Source organism: Lepidochelys kempii, chromosome 10 (genome assembly GCF_965140285.1).
Source record: "Lepidochelys kempii isolate rLepKem1 chromosome 10, rLepKem1.hap1, whole genome shotgun sequence".
Taxonomy (NCBI): Eukaryota; Metazoa; Chordata; order Testudines; family Cheloniidae; genus Lepidochelys; species Lepidochelys kempii.
In genome coordinates, this window is record NC_136389.1 from 60,373,915 (window position 1) to 60,399,251 (window position 25,337).

The window sequence follows — 25,337 nt, forward strand, 5'->3', positions numbered from 1 at the left end:
ACACTGCATGTGCAGATTGGGTACCCAGCTACCTAATTTGTACCTGTGAGTACCAGTTGGTGTGTGACATAGGCCCCAGCACAAACGCTTTCAGGTGGCTTTAGGCACCCACAAAATTGGAATCTACGACTGAAATGTTGGCCCTATCTGCAGTTGGGCATGAGATGTGTAAATAATATTTGGCATAATAAAAATAAAATAAAGGGTCATTTGATTGTACATATTTTGTTTTCATCCATTGCTAGTTTTCCTGTTGCTACTGACTTGTTTTATACATGGCAATTTGAAAGTTAACCATTGCAATTCCTGTTTGCCATCAAATGAAGGAGAAATCATAAGTCTAGTTTGACTTCAATATTTGGAGGGGGAGCTCCATTGAGGCCAATAGGGCCATGCATGGAGGGGCAAATTCTGTGCCTGTCCACTGTTTGCCCTTGGGAGGGGCAACACCCCGCTGCTCTTCCCAAACTATGCCCATGGGAAAAAGCTAAGCTGTTTGTGAGGAGCCTACCTGAAACTCTTGCATTTTGTAAACATGCTTGCAACAGCAGAATTCCTAATTCTCAGGATTTGGGATGGGAGTCACCAAACACAGATGTTTTTGCAATGAAACTGTGCACCTCCTAGAAAGTCACTGAAGTACAAGAAATGATAGATGGTGTTTTCATTTTGCTGCACAAAAGGGTCAAAATGGCATAGGGTGCCAATGACAGCCCAACAGAGAAATGTTAGTTCTGAAAGGAAATTTATTTCATAGCTTCAGGGGAAGTTTGGGGTGCCGTGAATAGATTTCTTCTGTTGGAGCATAAAAATGTATTGTTTGTAAGATGATGCTATACGTCTGACAGTCAATATATGTGTGTTATCATGGCAGTTACTTAAACAGATGTTAAACCAAATTTGGTAGCACAGTTTTACCCTTTTGTTTAGATGCTTTTTGAGAAAGCATTCTATGATTACAAAGATCAGGCAAATTATCAAAACTGTTTCTGCTTAGTGGGAAAGGTTGAACTTCATTGTGGAAATCATTTGTGTTCTTGGTCTCTTCCTGCTAATCCAGAACGGTAAATCCTTAACTCTATCGTGTCTCTGTTGAAATGTGGTTATAGAATCATTTAGCTAGTTTTATCCTGTAGTGTATTGTTGCTCGATTCACTAAATATAGACATGGATACTCGTAGTATTGCACAACTTTGCAAATTAGACTCACTATATGAATTCCTAGCGGATGTATCCATGTTAGAAATATGGGTTAATTAAGGCTCTGTTGACTCTTCTGGGTATTCTTTACCCCCTTTCTTATTCCAAAGATGGCCTCTTTCTACATAATTCCATTAAACTGATTGTACTCTGAGGGGGTGGATTTAGGGGCAGTGCTGTCATCTTACAGAGCAGGACCAATGAGCTACGTTCCTCCCACTGGGCAGCAACAAAAGAAAAGGTTTCCTAAAAGAAAAGACGAGCACAAAAGATCAAAATTAGGTGTTTATCCAGGCCTCTGGTATCACTTTCAAGTCAGCTTTTAAGAACATGGACCAAAATCTTCTTTAGTAAGGCTCATATTGAAAACTGTAACCCAAACTAGTTAACATTAGGATAGCTCAAATGTTTTAAAGTGTATTACTAGTATAATATTGGGAGATGGCTTTTCTCCTCCTGTTTTAGAAAAATGTTTAAATAGAAGGAACTGATCCAAAACAATATGCAAGTTACTAGTAGAAATACTGCGTTATGTTACTCTAAAGAAAAAATTAGCCAAACTAAACCAGGATTTCTGAAATTTGCCTAGACTTTTCATAAAGATTTTGAAACTCTTGAAATAGATCCCTTATTTCAGTAGCCATCAGATACCTAAATGATAAAGTCAGGCAATTTCTTTCAGCAGCTCCCCACCCCCCTTTGCTGATTGTGGGCAGTAGGAGAGGTGATGTTTTTACTGCAAGGGGGTGTGAGGTGGTGTTTGTCCTGAGGCCCTTCAAGGGGATAGAACAAAGCTACAAAAGGGATATATGGAGCCTTTTCAGGTTTAGACAAATAAGCGAGAGCCATCCAAAGCCACAGAAAGCTAGACTGTTTAGTGGGATTGACTCACATCTGTCATATGGTCTAGTTTCTACCCAAATAAACTTTCACAATGTTGTAGAAAGAAAAAATGTATCGTTTCCCTTTTAGTTACTTGGAAAACATGAGTACCACAAAAAGAAAAGGAGGTCTTGTGGCACCTTAGAGACTAACAAATTTATTTGAGCATAAGCTTTCGTGAGCTACAGCTCACTTCATCGGATGCATTCAGTGGAAATACATCCGATGAAGTGAGCTGTAGCTCACGAAAGCTTATGCTCAAATAAATTTGTTAGTCTCTAAGGTGCCACAAGTACTCTTTCTCTTTTTGCGGATACAGATTAACACAGCTGCTACTCTGAAATGAGTACCACAGACAATCTCTGTTCCATCTTCAATTATCTTTAAATTGAAGTGTAAACTATTTGAGATGTGAAATTCTGGTATTTTAAATCTTTCAGAGTGTCATTCTGTATATTCAGAGCTGTGTTTTAATTGTAGTTACCTAAGGAAATTCCAAGTCCCTTTAAAAAAAGAAAACCTCCCTAAACATTCACAAATTAACTAGTAAAAATATTTATAAATTACTTGTACATTTATAAGTCACACAATGCACATATAGAAGATTGTTTAAAGTATAATGTGATAGTGTTGCTATAATAACTTTTTGTTTGTGTATTTCACCCATACATTTTATCTAGTACACATGCCTAGGGCAGTGTATAGGCACAGTTTTTTAAAAATGGAAATACATAAAAATCCAGTCGTGAGAGGACTACTGAAGCGGGATTGCCTATTTTGGAAGGAAACTGCTTGCAATATATATTGTAATACCGCTTCAAACTTTTTTATTTCATTGTGTTGTGTGATGCGCTGGTCTCCCTCTCATTTGCCTTGTGTATCTGAAATGTATTTGCTTATTTTTCTAATAAGTTTCTGTGGTATTTACATTACTTTGCTTCAAAAGTGCATTTTTAAGGATAGTGTTTCTCACTTTTGTCCTTTTCCCACCCTTCCCCCTTAATAATTCCCCTGGACCTCTGTTGCTTGGAGCAGACTTTGGCTAGCCCCAGATTCTATGTCAAAGGCCATGACCCAGATGTCACAGCAGCCCATGCTGCTGGCCTCTTCTCTGAATAATTATCTGGAGTTTATTGTGTTGAAGGGATGGGCTTGGGGGCAGTGCAGTCACCCTGGAAAGCCAGACCAATGAACTATCCAGCCGGACTGCTACACAACAATGGACCTGTAGGTTATGCAAAAAAAGGCAGCACAAAAGATTAAATTAAAATGGGCATTTGGCCAGATAAGTTTATTCTTAGAACTTAAACCTAAGGATCTAACCCTATCAGTTCTTTCTGCCTTTAAAGGGCAATAGTGTTTTCAAAAACTTTTAAACTGAAAGAAAAAAATGTTTTAAAATTGTTTTAGTATGTTAGAGCAACACTGACGTGGTTCTCTTCTCCCCCACCCCAGCTTTTTAAATCACTATATTGGGCTGAAAAGTATAAGTTGCTGGTATGCTCAGAATCTCAAGCACTAGAATGACAGTTTTCTTAAGCAATCCCACACAATTCTCATCCTGGAGGAAGGCAGGGCAGGCGGGAGAGAAAGCCTTTCCTTTCTATCTACTGAGAAATCATTTTCTTTCCAGTGTGTCAGAGAACTGAGATGTTCAGAGCAGTGAGGTACAGGAGAGTGTCCAGTATCTGGATTTAATATGAACCAGTAATAAGTGATACTAAAATGCCCTATTTTCTTTAGGTTCCTTTATCTGTTTATGTCGCCAAGAATGATTTATTTTTTAAATTTCAAATTCAGCTTTTGGAGTGCCCTCTCGCCTTTTAAACCTCTATGAGTATTGAATGAAAGGCTGCTGGAGGTGAACTCGCTGTTCTGGGGGGGTGAAGGGAGGGAGTTCTTTCATGGTCCTGACCTCGGATTCTTTCTTAATTTTATCTAGCCCTGACCTGTTGGCTCTGCTCTGGCTCCTTTCAAGGCCTTTGGAGCTTCACAAACATGCAGCAGCTGAAAGAAACAATGACAGGAGTTTTAGGGGCTGCAATATTACACTCTCTTTTAACCTCGGCTAAATAGTTTGTAAACAAATGCTTTCTATGATGCATTTGCCAGAAAGCCAAAATGTTGGCTGTGTTAACATCAGCAAACACAGCTCTATAAAATTCTTGATTTAGGACCATCAGTTTGTCCTGCAGGGTGTTTGATGTGTAAAATATGCTCTTGGGAGCACACACTAAATGTTCTTCATCACTATCCATCTTCAACACTATGGGTACATTTGGAGTAAAAGGAAGTCATGGAGACAAGAAGATTTACCAAAATTTCAATAGAACAAACAGTTCCTGGTTTTTTTTATTTGAATAAAACTGATTAAAAGGATAATGTTAAAAAGTTATCAGGACATACAGTTTGCTATTGCTGATTTATTTTATTTTATTTTTTTTACTTTAAAGAGTGTATGTGTGTGTGTGTGTATATATATATATATAAAATAATGTGGAAGGTCCATCTGTATAATGGAAGGTCTTTGAAGGTTTACAGAAAATACAGAATTGACAATTGCAGAAAATCATTCTTAGTGACTTTCCTGGGAGTTCTGTTTGTGCAGTCTTGAGCAGAATGATTATATTTAATAATTTCACCAGTGGCAAAGGTATCAGGAGCTGCTTTTTGTTATCCTCTGATTTCTCATCCAGACATTCCTTTCTCACTGCCCCCACTCTTTCTGGCAGTGTATTCAATGGAAGTGGATGATGACACCATCTGGCAGTAACGAGGTATAACTCCAGCAGATGGAACCAACCTGTGTGTGGGGAGACATCCCTTCCTCTCTCCATGTTGCTTTTACCACCTGGGGAAACATCTACAAAACAAAGGGAATCTTTTTCCTTCTGTAAAATGGCAATAACTGCTACTGTGATCTCCTCATATTCCAGCAGAAGCTAGGATTTCAACTTAAATTTCAGAGGCCTCTGAGTGTCAGCAGAAGTTTATTGTGTTTTGGACAATGTAAGGTCATCTTGTATATTTTTCTTTATTTGCCACAATGTTTTAGAAACTCTGGAACTAAATAAGAACATTGTGACGTTATTCATCCTAAGGAATTTTATGCTCTGCCACATACACTGTAAGTCAGTTCTGGCGCATTGGTGGTTAAGTCCTTGTTTACATTAATAGACTGGCTACTTCTATACCAGTGTACAATAAAGGGCATTTCTTGTACCATTTAGAATATCTACATTTGGAAGTGGGTGCCTTTGTTTGAAAATTTGGCCATGGATATTTTAAATAGTATTTAGATGGTAATTTCATGTAGCTTTAGAAGTTTCTATTCAATCTAGTTTTTAAAGAATTATAAAAAAGACTTACTTCAGACACAAATATTCCTAGCTGACTGTCGTTTTGTAATGAGTACTCTTTTATTTTTATATCAATTGGCTTCACTAAAAGGGAAGTGGAAGATTTGCCAGAAGCAGAGCTGACGTCATTAGATCTAGTTATTAAGTAAATGGTAAAAATAGTTATGCTTAATAAAGCATGGCAGGCTCTAAAATACCTAAGAGTAGCAGTATTGCCAAGAAGTCAAGTCTCCTCAACTTTTCACAGTGCTCAGCAGTTCTCTGGATTCCTTGTGCATAGAAAAATTCTGTAGTAATATTACCCCCATTTTCCTGGGAAATGAATTGACTTTCCATGAAAATAGGACTGTAACTTGAGAGCTCCTTTTTAATTGGATTCCTGTATAATCCATCACCTTTCAGTGCCGAGATCAGGATCATTCTGTTATATGAAATAGTGAATAAATATGGCTAACTTAATAGAAAAAAACACTTCCCAGAGTCAGATTTTTCTTATAGCCCTTACTTGATTTTGATAACTCGGTGTATAGTAGTAATAACAATATGCTATACCTATATATATGCTTAGTAACTGTGAATTGCATGGGTATAACCACACCTTTGGAATCTCACCAGATAAAGTACAGGAGCGAAACTTTGTTACCAAGACCTCTTATGAGAAATTTTAACCACTTTCACAATTTTCTATTACTTCAGGTTATAATATATGCTTTTTAATTGAAAGTCCAAAATGCAATTTAAAATTTAAGTAAACATACATTTTAAAATATGTGCTAACCTTATTTAGATCTGTAGTTTTACTATGTGAAACCTGTCAGTCAGCTGCTGAAGAGAGAGAATACTTCCCCCTAGTGTCCTGTTGCTGTGAGAAATATCAGATAATAGCTCACCTTAACTGATTACTCTCGTTATAGTGGATATGGCAACACCCATTTTTTCATGTTCTCTGTGTGTGTGTGTGTGTGTGTATCTATATCTATCTCTTCCTACTGTATTTTCCACTGCACGCATCCAATGAAGTGGGCTGTAGCTCACGAAAGCTTATGCTCCAATTTGTGAGTCTTTAAGGTGCCACACGTGCTCCTTGTTATTTTTGCAGATAGTAGTACTGGCTCACTGAGGAATTTTGTGGGAGGGTGAACTAAAGGGATGTGGATTACAAAATGTCATTTCACCAGAAGATACTGAAGTACCTAAAGAAACTGCACAGCTTTGCAGCCTAGTGAGAAGATGTTGTAGGTCCTACATCAAGACGGGTTAAATATTAATACTTTTGAGCAAAGAAAGTTAATCAGAATCAGGAACATTTAAGTAAATACTTTTTAAACTAATCCATGTCTTTTTAGACACGTTGGCTCTTGCCAACGCTTATTTTATTGGTCTCACTATCAAAGTACAACTTATGGTTGAAGTCATATATTTTTCTTTTAATGTTGACTTTATTGGTGGTACTAGATATATGGACCAGATCCTCAGCATAACTTCACTGAGACCTCTGGAGCTATGCCAGATAATATCATTTGAGCATCTGGTCCATAATGTTTTCACAGTTTATGCACTAGTTTATGTACTGTAGAAGTACAATTACAGTAAAACTTATGAAATAGGTCTACCAAATTTATATTAATATCTCAACAGTGCTGGTCTTTTGATCTACATGAGCTGTACAGTTTAGGTCCTTTTCACCAGTATATTTATTTAGATTTAAATAATAAAAAAGATGCCTACAGAAAAGCTCTAAGTAGCCTGGCGCTCAATCTTACGATATATAATATATATATTATACAGGCAACAGCATTATTTAAAGAAAAAAAGAAAGGAACAAGTTAACTCAATTCAGCCAGCGAATCAACTAAAAATAGCTCCTATTCACCTTGTCTCCAGGATCATACTTTTAGTGAAACCCAGTCAAATAAATCAGACTTTCTGGAGTTAAATGAAACAGTTCATAGTTATATCAAACTATTCAAATATATCACACACAGCCAATGTCTTTATGTTATATTCAGTTTTTGAATTCAATTAAGATACTGCATTTTGTGTGAAGTTGGTTAAGTGAATCCCTAAGCCCAGTTGTTGCTGAATAGCAACAATCTTTTGTGGCAGAGATGTGTTACTTCTGTACATGAGTGATGGCCTCTGTGGGTTTTGCGTTGACTTCTGAGGCTCTGAAGCCACCCCATTGCTGTCTAATGTACATGGATGACATAAATTAAACTCCAAACTGTCAGACCCCCAGGTTGGCATGCCATTACCAATCTTTTATCAGTGATTTATGTTTAAACTGTTCAGGATACCCATACTGGATAAAGATAAGGAAGCCCCTTAAGTTTGTTTTCTCTCCCAGGATATGCCTGGCTTTAGGGAATGACTGTTTGATCCAGTTGATGAACTGAAAGTTAAAAGTGTTTATGCCAAGTATGTATTGGGATTGCCACCTAGGAATAAATCATTTCTCAAGACAGTAAATCAACCCAACAAATAATGCCTTTCATATTCTAAATACAGGCTATTTCAAAACAAAAATATCTTCTTTCCCCTTCATAAAATAGATTGTGAAAATTCCTTTTCCTGATTTATCTGAGCTAGATCCAGATCTGTAGGTACTGGTGATTTTGTTTTACATATGTTTTGTCTTGACCAATATATCTTTTGCAAATATCCTTTGAATTGGATATTGCACCAATATTATGAGAGTAATTTGTGATTTTATATTGGTTTCTTTGTCTGTCCAGTACAGTTTCCTCTTACATCCTTTTTTTGTCCTTTTGTCTTTTTTGATCTCCACTATTTTTAGGTTGTTTCAGTCTTGTACATAGTGCAGCACCCTTTAGTAGTAACAGGCTATAATGCCAATATGTGCTTTCTCAGCCATGAAACCTAGAGTCTTGTGAAATGCAGCAATGTATAGCAGCTTAGTAAACTCTCTACAAGGATTATGGATCAATTTCTGATCTAGGCAACCTAGCTAGGAATTGAACCATGCTGTCTCAAGTGTAGCAGATTCGTTATGTAAAGAACTTTGCTTTTAAACAGTAAAGACAATTCAGAGATCTTCCTGTGTTAAAAAAGGAGCAGATTGCTTGTGTTTATATATAAAGTTAATGTTCTTTATGTGATCAGTCTTTGAAGCTTTTCATATTGTGCCCGAATAAGAGCAATTATATTAAATTTTGTACTTGATGCAGACTAATGCAGATGCTTTTATTTAAAAAAGTCTGATTAAAAATAGTGTGACGGGAAGACGTTTTTAAAAAATTACTTTATTGATTTTTGGGAGTGAAATTCTCCCTCTGCTCCCCAAGCCTTATCAAGTGTTAATGAGGAATTCAGGTTAAGAAAAAAGCAGTGAGTATAAACAGACCTCACAGGCTCATTCAGCTCAGCAGGACATTAGGCCTTAGCTATTCTTCATTGCACAGTGAAGATGATCAGTTCTGGGTGACCACTTTCAAAGGGCACAAGACGTTTTTGAAGGTGCTCAGCAGGATGATAGATTGTCATGTCTGTCATCCTGTGTCTTGCAGAAATGCAGCAGGGGTCTCCTCTGGAGGAACTTGTAAAGAAAATGATAGACTGTGAAACTTGGTCAGTTGAATACCACTTGGCTATATGGTGTCTCTTTAAAGGCCCTCTAAGTAGTATTTGAATTCTGGATTTTGCTGGGAAAGGATGGGAGAATTCAATTCAAATAATAAATGAAAAACAACTCCTCCAGACCTCACTGCAAAAGTAATTCTCTGGGATGTTGAAAGAAGTTCTTATAACTAAATGTATGTTAAAAAATAAAGTTTTCTTAGATCTCTCAGCTAGAAGCAGAGGAGCCTAAATATCATGGGATGGTGTTGCTGGCCAAGCAGGAAGCCCTGGAAAGAATAAGATCCCATTTTTATGAGATTCCCTACCTAATGTTGCAGCGCCAAGAGGTTTTAATAGTTTGGATTTGGTCTATCTCAACTTTTGGGTACTTCGGATGTTCATCTCTCTCTCATTTTTGGTTTTTCAAATGCTTAGATGTTTTTCTCATTTCCTTTAATTACTTGGGAGACAACAGTGAGATCTTGACATTCTGCTGAAATTTCCAGTTTTAAAACCCATCCAGACATTTTTTTATTTTTTCCTTGAGATCAATCTAAGTATCTGTGTCTGCCTTTCTAATTGTAGTCTGTGGTCTAGTAGCACTTGACTTAATAGGTTTATAAAGATAAATATATCTTTATAAAGATATATTTTCAGGTTAAATAAAATTAAACAATATTCCTTATCTGTGCTACTGCAACACTTTATTCTCTACCCAACAGAATCCCATTAAAAGTTGTTGTTAATCCCTCCTAGATACTGTCTAAGTATATGAATCTGCCTATGTCAATATATTCATTTATTTCAAAACCATCATGAAAGCATTTTACAAAATATAGATTGTGACACTTCCATAATGATGATAATTTTCAAGTTAACGAGATTTTGTTAAAATGGTACGAGAAATGCAGAGGGCCTGCAGAAGGAGCTAAGAATTTAACTTAAACAAAGGGTCATATTTTGTTTTAAGAAATGTCACTGAATTAAGTCCACTTGAATTGTCTGAGATGAGCTGCATTAAATACTAGTTTAAACAGAAAAGAAGTTAGTTTAATTTCAGAAAGAATAAAATTATGATGCAGATATTTTAGGATGAAGAAAATATCAGACAAGGCCAACACACTTTTGTAATTTCCGTTTTAACTTAAATCTTGGAAGGAAATAGATCCTGTATCCACAAACAATAACACAGGGAAACATCCTAACGTGTCTCCCAATGCTATAGCACTATAAGAATTCCAGCAACAGCAATGGAGAATTTATGTAGCAGTAGCAGAAAATTTACTCCTTAAAGGGACACTTATCTACTTGAAAATCAACCTGAAAACTTTATGTACACTCTTGTTGCAAATAACACACACATTTAATAAAACTGAGAGATTAGAAGGAAAAAAATACACTTTTTCCCTATATTTTTCAGTTTGTTTACTTTGGTGAAGATTTTCAAAGGCTAAAAAGAAAAGGCCTAAGCATGTTTGGTGGCATTACTCTCAGGCCTACCCAAAAGATCCATCTAAAACCCACCAGGGAAGCAGAAAAACCCTTAGAACAAAATATTTAAAGGATTTTTTTTAAAAAAAATGTAGGGCATAAAAGGAGCTGTATTAGAAAACAGAAGTTTTAAAAACTAATCACCTTTTAAAAAAAAAACAAGTAGACAGTGACCCATTAAGCAAGCCAGAATCAGCTTTAAAGAAAATACCTAAAATCTAATGTTATAAGTCAGAAGACATATTAATTGGCATTACTGTATTCACTGTATAAACTCTGGAGGCCCATAGCCATATAATTTCTGCCTGTTTCTTGGTTGATTCCAGTCCCACTCTCCTGTCTTTGTCCCATCTCATTCTATCCTGTATCTCCAGAAACAAATCTTGGTTTCTGGAACTCATTCTATATACTCTACTCCAATAGCCTACCTTATATTCTGAATGTTATTTCTGTGCACTGACTAATGTTCACAAAAGTGAGCCAGTGCTGTGGAAGGAAATTGAGATTAATCCCACTCCACTGAAGTCTATGATATAACTCTGGTTTAGGCCAATGGGAGCAAGATTGGAGTTATTCTCTGATTCCAGTGAGCAAGTTTTGAACCGGAATTGTGGTAGGACCAAACTGATCGTAACAGCATCCTAGTGTTTCTGTAGATTTTTGAAAATCTGTATTCTTCATCTGTAGTCTAATTATTCCTTTTCTCTCTGTGCAGATCCCAGAAGAAAGTACCATGTAAGGTTATTGGCATATAATAGCATGGAAGAAGGTTACCAGGCAGATCAAACAGTCAGTACTCCAGGATGTGTCTGTAAGTGCTGAAGTTGCATTACCAGTTCTACTAACAACTGAGCAGTTCAGGATCCATAGCGGCCCTGCATGTCTGTGTTTTTAATCTCTTAAAATATCAATTTATAAAACTTTTTTTAAAAATCATAACATTTGTGTCAACTACAGATCCCCCGAATCCTCTCTACCCACCATTTAGTTGTACTTATAAAACATGAAATACAACTGGGAAAAGCAAGATAAATAGCAAGCAGCACTTCCTTCCTTTGTCATTCTGGTTAGTACCTGCCCCGTCAATGATTTTTTCAGAGATATTTCCACTGTTCCTGCTGATGTTTTGTCCCCATTTTTAATTAGATTAAAGGGCCGATCTCTTGATGTGGTGCTAGATTTTGCTAGAAATCATGTAACAGTCTGAACCAGACCCCTGAGCACTGTCTAACCTTGGACAATATCAGATCTGGATCCAAATTTATCTACTCAGATTTATCTAATCTGCCAACATTTGTAAAGAGTTCATGAAACAAATCCTACTTCTCTTTGTTTAAACAGCTGTCCGTGATCGTATGGTTCCTCCTCCACCACCACCTCACCACCTATATGCCAAAGCTAACACTTCATCTTCTATCTACCTCCACTGGGGAAGGCCTGCATTTACCTCTGCACAAGTCATTAACTACACCATTCGCTGTAATCCTGTGGGGCTGCAGAATGCCTCTTTGGTGCTCTACCTTCAAACGTATGTACAGTTCTGCAAGTTATTCTTTGTTCCCCAGATCCTTCCTCTTTACTGTCTCGTCTGTCTGCCCCTTTTGATTACCGCTTACTGTAATATTTCCCTCTAGCTGCAAGGCAGGTACTTTTCCCAGGCTTCTGCCAGTTCTGATTCTTAGGAGGTGCTATTAGAACACTGTAGTTCTTCACCCTTGTTGACAGACTGGGTCTCCTCCCTGCCACTTTCTCTTTGCTGAGGTGTTCAGTTCCAGCCCTGCTCCAAGTGTAGCTGAGTCATGGAATGAGGACACGAATGTTGAGTTGCTTGTCAGTGATGTGACGCAAGTTTAATGTATCTCTGAGCTCTTCTTTGTCCAAAGAAAAGAGAGACTGGAAGAGTGTTCAAAATGAAATAGATGTGCTATTTACAGATAAACTTGACAAAGATAGGACATGGTCAAGTGATCTAATCCCAGGATTAAACTACATAGCTTGATCTCAGCATGCCACTGAATGCACTGAGCCCTGAAGAGTGTGCGGAGTGGTGCAGAATCCAAAGCCCGCTTGTGTGGCAGGGGACGAGTTCCCATGGAGAGGCAGCACAAGCATCAGAGGAACGCGTGGCTCTGCAACTGTACAGGGCGGGGGAGTCTGTCAGGGGTCACCTCTCCAGCTGGTTGAGGTGGGCACACAGCATGGGCTGGTCAGCCTTCCAATATGCTGCTATTCCATTAAGGCTGCCTGTGTTTGGGGCCATGGTGCTCATCAAGAAATAGCCCAGTCCCTACCCAGTCCATGCCTGTGCATATGGCCCCTAAAGTTGCCGCTGATAGGTGTAGAGGAATTTGGTGAGAGAGGGACATCTACATTCACCTGCTGCCACCTGGATTGCATGTGTGCAGCGGGTGTAGCACCACACTCCTTCTGCCTGCTTCTGCAGAGCCAGATGCTTGTGGACCTCCTCCACTCTGAGAGATGTGTATGTGTAACACACTCTGCTCCGAGCACAACTAGAGATCTGTGCCAGCAGTATGAAGCTGTGCTCCGCACTTTTGTGGATCCCATCCACATGGTAGGGCTTCCCTTTGCACCCCTGGCAGGATCAAGTCCTACTTGTGGTTCTGACATACCCCTCTATGACGTTGGCCCCAAACTCTTCTTTAGTTTTGGGTGCCTGATTTGAGATGTTGGCTGATTTTCAGTGGTGCTAAGCACCCACAACTCTGCTTAATTTCATCTGGAGTTGTGGGTGCTCAGGATGCCTGGAAATTTAGCCCTGGATGTCCTAAGATGAGCACCCAAAATTAGAGATCACTTATGGCATTTGGGCCATAACCTCTCTGCCTCAATTTTCCCATTTGTAAAATGGGGCTAATATTTACCTGCTTTCACAGGGGTGCTGTAAGGCTTTGTTAATGCTTGTAAAGGACTTAGACAATGAAAACTTCTGTCAGTGCTGAGTATTTTGATTGTGTTTATTAATAAAGTATTGCACATGTGTTTAGGAAAGGAAAAGTGGTGTTTTAAAACCTAGGTTTTATTTTATTACTAATACATTTCTCTCCATTTCTCTGACTTTAAAATTAGATGTGGTATAATTTTCACATTGTTACTTGTACTTAAAATAACTGCAGCAGGGCAGTAAACTCCCATTTCTGACAAAAATAAAAAATTTCAAATACAGGCTTGCAAAATTTGAACACAGAAGATGCAAACAGTACATGGGAGATTAAATAAATGGCCAGAGGCAGATTCTGTGCTCTGTAATGCCAGTGTAAATTCAGAGTTACTCCCCTGATCTCAGTACTGCTAGTCGGGTATCATTACAATTAACACGGGTATCACTGAGAGCAGAATTTGGCCCCAAAGAGTCAAAGCGGATCCAAATGTCTCATTAATTTTGTGACCAACTTCTAAACTGTGACTTATAAGCATCATTCTAAATACCCAGAGTGACATTCACTGGTGGACAACTCAAAATAGGTTTAACTGGTCCACAAGCCTTGTACTAGCCCTCTGCACAGGGGTGAATTGCATATTAGTTCCCAAGGGATCTCATCTGGATTTGAAACCATCAGCCACTCTTACTATTAAATATCTTTTATTAATTCTTTTGTATAGGTCGGAAACTCACATGTTGGTTCAAGGTCTAGAACCAAAAACCAAGTATGAGTTTGCAGTTCGACTGCATGTGGATCAGTTGTCTAGTCCTTGGAGTCCAGTAGTTTACCATACCACACTTCCAGAAGGTAAGGGCAGTAGGGTATAGTTAACCAATAATAATACTGTACTAAAAAGGACGTTTTCTAAGTCAGTGGGCCTGGAAACTGTCATCTAGTCTGTTTTGATTTTTGTTAAGTGAATTTTGTCTTTCATCTTTCTCCCAGTTGCTTTGCTATTGCTCCTGTTTGTCAGGATTGTCCTTCTAACTGCATTTCTGCACACCCTCACTATTTTGCAGCTGTGAAAATGTATAGGAATTCTGAGAGAAAATCCACAGATGATGGAGTATAAAATGTAACTTGCTTCCTCCATTAATATCATTTGGATTAAAATAACATAAATAAGAGCTTTAAATTATCACATTAAAGGGAGACTGTCAACTTTTAAATCATATATTTTGGGAGGAAATGATCTTTATCTGTGTTATCAAAACCTGAAACTATCAAAACTAAAACAATGTTAAAAATCCAATTTCCTATTCACTATTTGAGATGCTTGTTTACACATTTGCATTTGTCAACTTGGACTATGAAAATCTGTAGTAAAGTCAGTTTCACTTTCACCTTCTCTGTGTTGCAGTATTTGAGTGGCACACACTAAGGGAAATGTTAATTTGTTTATAAACAACTGTCTCCATTGGAATGAAAAGGAAAATCATGATCATGATTTTTTAAAAGCTTGATTTTACAAAATCTAAGCTGTAGACTAAATTTGAACTGAAAAGAAAGTGTCTTTTGAGCACACTGGTGTGTGTTTGCCCAGTTGTCTACTTAGAACTTAGCTATAGCCATTGCTATGGTATTAGAATCTGCCCATCTTTTTCCTTTGGAGTAATTTAAGTGCATATGAATGTGTTTACCCTAATAATATTGTGTTACTATCCTCCTAGCGCCAGCTGGCCCTCCACTTGGAGTGAAGGTGACTTTGATAGAAGATGATACTGCTTTGGTTTCCTGGAAGCCACCTGATGGTCCTGAAACAGTTGTTACTCGCTATACTATCCTCTATGCATCTAGGAAGGCTTGGATTGCTGGAGAGTGGCAGGTGCTACACAGAGAAGGTAAACTATAATCATAAAGGCTAGAGCTGGAAAAGCTATGGCAATCCACTGTAAGACAACTGAAAATAGCAAAATGTCTTGTGATCAACAACAAAAGAAAAAAGTGCTGCTAACATTCATGGCAATACCACGACAATTCTGAATGTGTTTAGTTTAGAATTATTCACTGGATTGTGGTGGAAAGACATTTAAAACTGGTAAATAGAACAAAATGAGCGGGGAGAGAAGCTTTCTGCAGTGCATTGCCATTCAGCTTGCACAATGAACTGAAACTTTCCATAAATCCAGTTATACTTAATCAGCTCCACATAGTTCCACTGTCAGGATAATAGTGGAGGTTTCATTTTTAAGCGCACACGTGCAGACCTCAAGTTCCTAAAGTGTTGCAATACTCTGTAAAGTGACTGTAAAAATGACATTGCAGGACTCCATGTTTTTTGTATAATACTCACTGTTAACTGTGCAAACTCAATTTGGGTTCCAAACATCATGCTTTCTGGCTTTTCACCCCCAATCATAAAGATTTTGCAATTGGAATTTAACTAATTATATTGATGATACAAGAGCCAGAATATAATCCACCTCATTCTCTCATATAGCTGTGTTGGATCTGCAGAACTAACATAAAGAAAAAGTAAAAGTAAAGCTTATTTTTGTCAGTAAAGTAATCTGAGATGACTCTGAATAAACAGAAAGCAGATCTGGTGAGTAAGAAGGTGCCATTTTTATAGAGTAGGATTTTTGCTCTTTGAAGAGCTGCATCTCAACAATAGGCTTCTCTTATTCCCAGAAAAACTATGAAAATGGAGGTCAGAATACATATCGGTAGTTTAGGATAAATAACATTCCACCAGTAATGTCATTATCCTTAAAACAAGCATTAGAAACCCAGGGAGTTGTAGGGCAGAGTAGTGCAATAGGTAACTTTTGAAGAAAAAAATCTAGGCTTAATTCTTTTTGTTTTCATAACTGAAAATGTATTTGTCAGCAGAGGCTGGACTCTGGAATCTAAAGACTGTCCCTCAGGGAAAGTCACAAAGAATTTGCCCTTTTTCAGAATGGCTTCAATGTCCCATTACTTTCAATGAGAGTGAAGCCAAGTGCACTTCAGGAATGATGGATGTCCCCTATTCTGTCAGGAGATGGAGACATACAACCCCTTTGAGAACAATTGGAGAGAGATGCTTTTCTACAAACAGCCACTCACTAAGTGCTACTGTGTCCTCAATCCCAGTGAGAATATTGGGGGATGGCAGACATTTTGAAAGATGGTAGTTCTCGATGAAATTCTGTGTAGTAGAACATTATTCATCAACTTCTGCCCAAAGAGAAGGGTTCAGCTCTGAAGAATAACAGCAAAAAGGTCATTGATCCTAAAGAAGTCTTGAAATGTAGCCAATACCTGAGATTTCAGTGAGTTTTGACTAGAAGTGGAAGTTTGATTAACATGTTTGATGAACGCTATTAAGACCATTTGAGTCCAAGAATGGACTGACACCCAGTGCTAAATTTCTTAAAGGAACCATTTTAACTACTAAGCTAATTAACAGATTTACTTGTAAATCTCAGAAAATTTATTTTGTACTCGAAGTATAAGTGCTGTAGTATTGGGGAAGACATGTTGTATTCATCATATAGTATTAAGTGGTTGAATCCCTGCTTTAAATATATAGTTCAACTCAATCTTAACTATGGGAATTTCCAGTAAAAACTTGCTGTGTATACTTAGAACAAGGGATATGGAGACCTATAGTTTTTATATAGACCACTGTCCATTTTCATATGATGTCATATTAAAAATGCTGTAGAAGGTAGGGAAATGGAAAACCATAAATCTCAATCAGCTTTGCAGTCACTGATTTTGTGTTTTGAGTGATAGGTTAAAGCTTGAGGGTTAGGGAAGAATTCAAGTTTCTGACACTTTAAAATAAGTTGTTATGCTCTTTTAAGTTTAGATTTAAATAGTCTAGTGATAGGTATGTTGAGGGGGGCATGAAAGGAAGGTTGGGCAAATGCAATGATAGTCCCATGTTCCTCCCTTTGCAGGAAAGCTGAGGTAGTAGCATTTTTAATGTTCATTTTGACAAGAATAGCGAGTCACATGTAACACCTGGTACTAATTTATCCCCAAACTAACCTTCTGCAGAAGATTCCAAAATGTCAAGAGATCTAAGAGTTCTTCCCAGCTCAGACTTCAGGGGTACATTTCAAGTAACACTGAGGATTATTATGCATTCAGCAACGTTTTAAAAAATCCTTAATTTGACTGAGCTCGTGCCAACAACAGCAGAGTCTGAAATGTTGCTGCAGTTTGTTGCTTATTTGCAATGTGAAGAATCTTTCTTCCTTGGTTTGTTTTCCCCCCCTACCCCTTTTTCCAAACTTACTTGCAGTGGATCAGAAGTTACAGCCTTTACACACTCGGTATGCAGTAAATCAGCACAAATTGCTTAGTTGCTTTAGAATTGCAGCTGATGCAAAAGGAGCTGGGGGAAAGAGCCTCTAGTACTGAAAAATAACCTTTCACCCTTGATGGTTATAGCTTCTTTGGTTACCGATACCTTACATTTTACTTCAAATGCCTTCAGCTAATGGATGTTTTTTATGGAAAAACTGGGGTAGCTAAGTGAGTGGAATCTATGGAGAAGCACAGGGATACATTAGGTCCTGGAGCTGCCACGATTTTGGAAAGAAAAGTAACATATTTCTATAGTAGGAAGAAACACAGAAATGTATGTCTATGGCATTTTAAAAAGCAGTTGGAATTGTAAGCACCAGTCTGCAATCCCTGTGAAGGAAAAATTCTCATTGACTCTGATAGGAGTTTTGCCTGTGTAAGTACTACGTGAGTGAGTCCTATTCACTTATGTAATCTGTGTTTCTGCCTGTCTTCATATGTGAGAGAGACATTTTTTCTAATCTTTTTCTTAGTAGTCCTGTTTCAGTATATGATAATCAGATGAACCTGGCTGGAACTAAATAGGGTTGAATTGATCTTAAAATTACAGTATGATGCTGCCCAAACCTGTCTCATTCATTTTGCCAAACTGACCTGAAATTCTGTGTATTTCAATTCAACTGCCTGCATCCCAATGCCGTGTCACATTTGCATTATGATGTCAGTGAAGAAGGAGCTGTAATCTGGGAACACATCGCAGAATATATTGGGCAAGCTCCTGGAGCATGGATCACAATGCAAATATTGTCATACTGAAATGCAGTTAGGGTCAGGTTTAAGTTTGCTGACTCTGTGGACAGTACGAGAATCTTGAGTCCGCACTGTATCAGCACATCTTTACTGTAACATCAGAATTACCAGTGTGTGCTTTACCCATACAGTACAGAGAGAATACAACACACAGAATGAGAAGGGATTGTCACTGTTCACTTCAAATCCTGTATCTGATGGTTAGAATATGAAGGTTGTATTCTCTTTTCTACACAAGATTCAGAGGTTGTGAGGAAGAAAGGGGCTGAATCTAGCCCCTGCTAGCAAATTTCCAGTAAATTCCTTGCATTGTTTGCCTAACTTAAACTTTTTTTAAAAAAATCTTTTAATAGGAGCAATAACCATGGCTTTGCTGGAGAACCTGGTGGCTGGAAATGTCTACATTGTTAAAATAGCAGCATCCAATGAGGTGGGAGAAGGACCTTTTTCAAATGCAGTGGAGCTTGCAGTCCTGCCAAAGGAGACTTCGGAGTCCAATCAAAGGCCTAAACGATTAGATTCAGCAGATGCCACAAGTTAGTAAAAATGTGTTAGTTACTGTCATTGTCAAGTCCCAGAGAAAAAGATCTGTAACTGTTTTTTGTCTCAGTCTGCATAGTTGCTGGTTTCAGTTTTTCTCCAGCTACAGAGAACGTAGGACTGAAATGCGCATTCTTGTCTTGAATGTGGTTTAGAATGTTGCATCAGTTTCAACTTTGTAGCTGTCTGTATTTTTTTCAATCTGTGATCACTCCCTTATGGCATTTAAAATGTAAAGACAACCCATATTTAATATGATATATTAGAGTCATGGGGTCAGTTATGGTAAGAACTCCTGTAAGGATGAAGCCAGCAGGGGCAAGATGGCTCCCTAAGTAGATATATGAAAATTTTCTCTGGTTCCTGGGATTCCAGCAGCCCCAGAACAGACTTTGTGAGTCATTACCTACCTGTAAACAGTCCTTACCAAAGAAGGCATCCCACCTACGGTACTTTTTGTGAACGTCTGTATCCATTATATACTTTGTGAAAATTAAGCTATAGCTCTTAGTAATTTTTTCATATGTGAATGGAATTTTAAGTTGCCCTCTGCTGTCGCTGGGTGGAATTTATCTGTGTGTGTTCATCAAGATTTGGAAGGTTTTTCTAAAGCTGTGAGTGTGAGAGAAATAAGGACAGGGCAGTAGTTATTCAGAGATGTGTACTTTTTGCCTTTTATTGTTTCTAGGCTGAGATGTTACACATTATAGGCCAAAAACTGAATTTTTCCTTATTCAGGCAACTATTTTCTCTCTCTCTCTCTCGTTAATAAGAATTTTGCCTGAATACACATTGAGTAACAACAGAGTACACGCTCCCAGGATTTGGTGCAATATGATATATTAAACAAAAAACCCCAACCCTATGGTATTGAGCCCTCACAGGTGAAAATGCCCCAAGCCATTTATATGCACTGCAAGTTATTTCAAAAGCAATGTGAAAATATATGATAGCAAAAGCCAAGAAGTCATGTTGAAAGGAAGAATTTGTCGGTATTGTGGCTGTGACTCCTTCGATTCCCAGATATAAAGACAGGAGATGACTATACTTACTCAGTGAGTCTTTAAGTGCCATGTGTTCTTTCGTGCTGCAGCTTATTCTGGCTATTACCACCTGGACCAGAAATCAATGACTGGCATTGTTGTAGGAGTTTGCATAGCCCTGACCTGCATCCTTATCTGCATCCTGATTTTAATCTACCGCAGTAAAGCCAGGTATGCTTTTATTACTGAGAAATGAACTCTTTTGTATAAGCCGTTCTCAGTTGCTCCTGTATCTATGTGAGCCGTCAGGGACGCTTCTTTACTAGAGTACTGTCCAAGTGCTTTGGATGAGGGAACTCTGAAGCTCTCAGCCTCGCTTCATCATGTTCATACCACAGATGGGTATCTCCCTCAGATCCCATGCTTTCTTTGGCCCTCCCTGCTTCACACAACCCCCTTCTCCTGTGGAAGCAGTAGAAGACACAAAGGGGAGTTAATGCTGCTTGAAGTGTCATTAAGTCTCTGGCAGGTTTCCCTCCAGACTCAGATGAATATTTGGTATTTATCAAATACTCACCTGCTTGGCCCCAGCCAGGCCACAGAGTCTCAGCCCCACAGTATTCCTATGTAAGAGCTTCTGTAAGCTTTTGGGGCAGGAGGAACCATCAAATTAGAGCCCAGCTCCCTTGTACCAGTGCAAGTGGAGGTCACCATCTGACCCTATATGATTAACTTCTGGAGGGAATACAAAGTACACAAACTCATGGGTCTTGGCTGGTAAGAAAAGGACTAATACATTAGTAATTAGTAAGTCTTAACCCATGGTTTTGGGATTTGGGGATTTTTAATAGTTATTTAAAAATAAAAAGCTTTTCAGTTCAGCTTAAACATGCATTTAAAAAAAGTGTCCAGCAGAGTGCAAGTATGATGAGAGGGTCTCCTTAGCTTTCTTGGGGCTCTAGGACTGCTCTAATATTCTTGATTGTTTACTCCCCCTGGATAATGTTACTAATCATTCATGAGAAATGCTCTCCATATATACATTTACAGACTGTGCAGTGTGATTTCCTGGGGGAATATGATTTTATGGCACATGATGGCATTTGAATTCTGTATGAGTTAGAATAGCACACGAATAAAAGCTAAAGATCAAGAACTTATCAGTATTATTTGGCTCATAAAACTTCAATGAAAGGCATTAGTCTTTATATTATACATATTATCTCTGGGACAGTTATACTCCTGCTTAATATTGCACAGGAAAACGTCTGCTCCTAAAACTATGCAGCAAGGCACGGACCAGCTGTCACATACCAGCATCTCCTTAGCCAGTGCGAATGAGGTGGGGAAGAGTACTGAAGGAATCACAGAGAATGAAGAATCTTTATTGCCGATGATAGTAGGAAACAGCTTCATTGATGCTAAGGTACTGTGAGCCTTATTCACTTCCAGTATATAAATATTTCCATGGTGCCCATTGGGATAGCACCTGAGTGCCTCCCATCATTAAAGATATATGCGATATAAATGCTTATCAATAATAATAATCATCCACATGAGGTAGGACAACCACAAGTGTTGCAGTCTGATGGGAACGTTAATTTGCCAGTAAATTCATCATAAATTTCAGCTAAATGTCTGCCCATTACCTGTGCCTTACACTGTGCTCTGAGATTGACAAGCGTCAGAAGACGCGTGTTCCACAGGCCAAGAGCCTGCTATTCAGAGTATCCTTCTGCTGGCTCAGAGGGTTCTATTCAAGGCACTGGGAAACAGGGCTTGTCAAAAATCTGAGCCCTGAGTCCATTCAGGCTCATAAATATTCTAAGCAGCACCATTAAATGAGTAAAAAGAAAAGGAGTACTTGTGGCACCTTAGAGACTAACCCATTTATTTGAGCATAAGCTTTCATGAGCTACACATCCAATGAAGTGAGCTGTAGCTCACGAAAGCTTATGCTCAAATAAATGGGTTAGTCTCTAAGGTGCCACAAGTCCTCCTTTTCTTTTTGCGGATACAGACTAACACGGCTGCTCCTCTGAAACCTGTCATTCAATGAGTGTGATGCTGAGCAGGTACTAAAATGTGCATCAATATCTTTTTTGTATATTTTAATGGGTAAAGTACGTTAGGCGATATGTATCTTACAGACGCAGGTTTACTAGAGTCAAGTTGTATAATAAAGCATGTATTCGCAGGATGCTCACCACTGTGCAGATATATAATTAAACACGCTCCCTTCCCCGTGAAACTTCAGTTCTAAGGGACCAATCTGGCAAACCTGAGTTATCCTTACTTTCGTATGTTGTCATATTGACTTGATGTATGTACAACACACAGTACTCTGACTTCAATGGAGCTGCTCATCTGAAGAGTGTTTGCAGGAACCAGTCCTAATTCAGGTTTCAGAGGAGCAGCCGTGTTAGTCTGTATTCGCAAAAAGAAAAGGAGGACTTGTGGCACCTTAGAGACTAACACCACACACCCATCCGTGATGCTAGCTCAAAGTGGAGATGTCTAGAAGCAATGGTGGCTGAAATGTTTTGCTGTATTCATGGTGCTGTCATGATTGTTGTGCTGCTGTTTATTTTTAAACTCATGGCATTTTAATTTAATAAGCAAGATTCTCTCTCTCTCTCTTTTCCTCTCTCTATTTTAGGGGGGAACTGATATGATTATTAACAGTTATGGTCCTATCTCAAAGACCAGCTGCAAGAAAAGGTGGCTTTTCTTCCAAGATTCTAAGAAGGTGAAAACGGAGGAGGTAACCTACCCAAATTATTGTGAACATGAAAGGCCTGGTACAGTCCCATGACGTTGCAAGGAAGGATGGCTAGGCTTGTGGTTATTAAAATGCATTACTAAGGGCTTAGCCTCTAAGGGGATGGTTTCTGTGTCTTGGTGTTAAAGGATGAAGGTTAAACTGTCTCCTTATAAATGCAAATTCTTCATTTCCTGTCCCTTAATCTGTTGTGTAGTGTGGCTCTCTAACATTAAACAGGTGCTAAGTTTTACCTTAAACTGACTGCACTCCATCAGTGGATGAAGGGGTTCCTGCATATTACAATCCTATGCACAGATATAGTACTAAATTTGCAACTTATTTTATGAACATCAATTAAATAATCCTCCCACTAATCTGAGTGCTAAGTAAGTAGGTAGTATTATCTCTGTGTTTACAAAAGGAAAACAGAACGTGAGACATTAAATGACTCATCCAAAGTATAAAGGGAACTCTGAGGTAAAGCTAGAACTGGAACTCCAGAGCCAATGGCTCCTAATACTGTGTGGGCTCTGACCACACCCTCTTTGGATAAAAGGCAGTATATAATAGTAAAGTCTACAGGACAACCATGCCAGCTTATACTTGCAAAGAATCATCTCTGACTTATGTTTATGTAATCATTATAACTTGTATTGTTCTCTCATACAGTCAAGAAATAGGGACTGTCCATAGCTATGTTTAAAATGTATATTCCAATACACTTCCAGCCAAAAGCTTGCTCAGAAGCTGGTATGCAGCTGCATATTTCTGATGCTTCTTCAGGTAAAATATTTGGAGCAACCATAAACGTGCTGCATGAAAGAAAATCCATGGAGGGGAAAACAGATACACAAATATAACTTTAAAATACAAACAGGGTCCCCAATGAAAATCAGCCTCCATTATCTGTGGTTAGTTAGGTAGAATTAATTATTTCATCTAGTACTGTAGAAGAAAATGAGAGAGAATTGGGATTATACCTTTTTTCTCCTCCTGTAGGATGGCACAGATTGTTGCTCCCAGGTAGTGCTGTTTTAGGCATTCCAGCCAAATGGGGTGGGGAATTAAACAAGCACTGCTCATGTATCTATTGACAGAGGCTGATTAACCTCTCTCTCACACCTTGTTTTTATCCAGCCTCAGAGAAGATTTGTCCAAGCTGTGTGCTTGTATCAGCCAGGAACCACTGTACTGATCTGTGAAGATGACTCCCCCAGTTCCCCAGGCCAGCAATCTAAGTTCCAGGTGCCATTCAGTATTGTAGCTGATACAGAGCATTCAGCCAACAGTGAAGGAAGCCACGAGACAGGAGACTCTGGAAGATTCTCTCATGAGTCCAATGATGAGATACACCTTTCTTCTGTTAGAAGTGCCAGCCCACGCACCTCCAGTTCCTTTGTAGGCAGTGACTCAGGTGTGAACGTGAACCCTGTCTTGAGTAACTGTGAAGAGCCTCCAGTACCACTGGCTACTGACCAGACTTCTACCTCATCTCTTCAGATACAGTGCACGGTACAAAACTGAGTTACCTATCCTGACAGTCATGCCAGATATCTTCACAATGTATATCTGTTCGAAGGACAATGAACAGGGAGCCAAAGTTTATTGTGAAAAGCCTGATAACCCATCAGGTGATTCCGTATTTCTTTTGAATGTTTTTTGTTGTTAAGTCACTCACTTTGAATTTTCAGTGGTAAACAATGTGAAAGGACAGTAAAGCTTTCTGACTAGAGTTAAAAATCTATCACTGGCGCAAAGGGAAGGCTGTTGGCCCCTTTGCTGAATATCTACCTCAGTTTGCCAAATGGCGAACTCTGAATGACAACTGCTTTACCTCATTTGTATTATAGTTGGTCTCAGCTACATAACTGATGATACTTCCTAGTAGGATTTTTTTTTTTTTGGCTGTATGTTGTCTGCGTGTGTGTGAGAGAGAGAGAGAGAGAGAGAAATCAAAGGAGTTGTATAGGTAGATGAACAAGACAGTTTAGCTGAAGCTCTGACTTTAAAAAGAGGGACCCCTGAGGGGATTAGTAAATGATTTAACATGACTGACCTGAAGAACATCAAATGAGAAAACTGTAGGGCTGTTACCTTTGAGAAAACTGTGCATCAGTGTGGGAATAATGGAGTTAGTACTTCAAAATGTTCAGTAAACCGCTACTTTGAGTCTCTAAAAAGTAATTGGGCTTTCCTTTTAACCCACTTGATTGCTATATCTTCCAGTGTCCCAGCCTACAGAGGACAGTGCCTTTTCCACACAGTTCTGTTGTGCCAGCAGTTGCTGACGGGATGTATGTTAAATCCACAGGGCTCTAGGGCATGCTGGATTCCCCACAAAGACATAAAACTGCTCCTTTATTGACGATTAATGCTAGAAAGCTTGGTGAAATTAATTAGTATTCAGCTTCCAGCCAGCTTGGAGTGGTGTGAAAACTCTGCCTGAAAAAAACACATAGAATAGACAAGTAATGCTGAATGTTTCAGTATCCCTGTACTTCATAGCAATGGTGCCTTCCATTATATATAATGAAATTACTACTTT

General features: G+C 38.6%; 1 protein-coding gene across 1 annotated transcript in view; it reads left to right on the plus strand.

Moving 5' to 3' along the window:
- The window catches only part of PRTG (protogenin), a 112,595-nt gene extending 88,279 nt beyond the window's left edge, over positions 1-24,316 (plus strand). The window contains exons 12-20 of the mRNA XM_073361472.2: positions 11,227-11,322; positions 11,853-12,039; positions 14,136-14,263; positions 15,127-15,297; positions 18,859-19,041; positions 20,139-20,259; positions 21,289-21,454; positions 22,688-22,792; positions 23,930-24,316. Coding sequence (XP_073217573.1) covers positions 11,227-11,322; positions 11,853-12,039; positions 14,136-14,263; positions 15,127-15,297; positions 18,859-19,041; positions 20,139-20,259; positions 21,289-21,454; positions 22,688-22,792; positions 23,930-24,316 — 1,544 coding nt within the window. The remainder of the gene's footprint in view (positions 1-11,226; positions 11,323-11,852; positions 12,040-14,135; positions 14,264-15,126; positions 15,298-18,858; positions 19,042-20,138; positions 20,260-21,288; positions 21,455-22,687; positions 22,793-23,929) is intronic.
- The last annotated feature ends 1,021 nt before the right edge of the window (positions 24,317-25,337 follow it).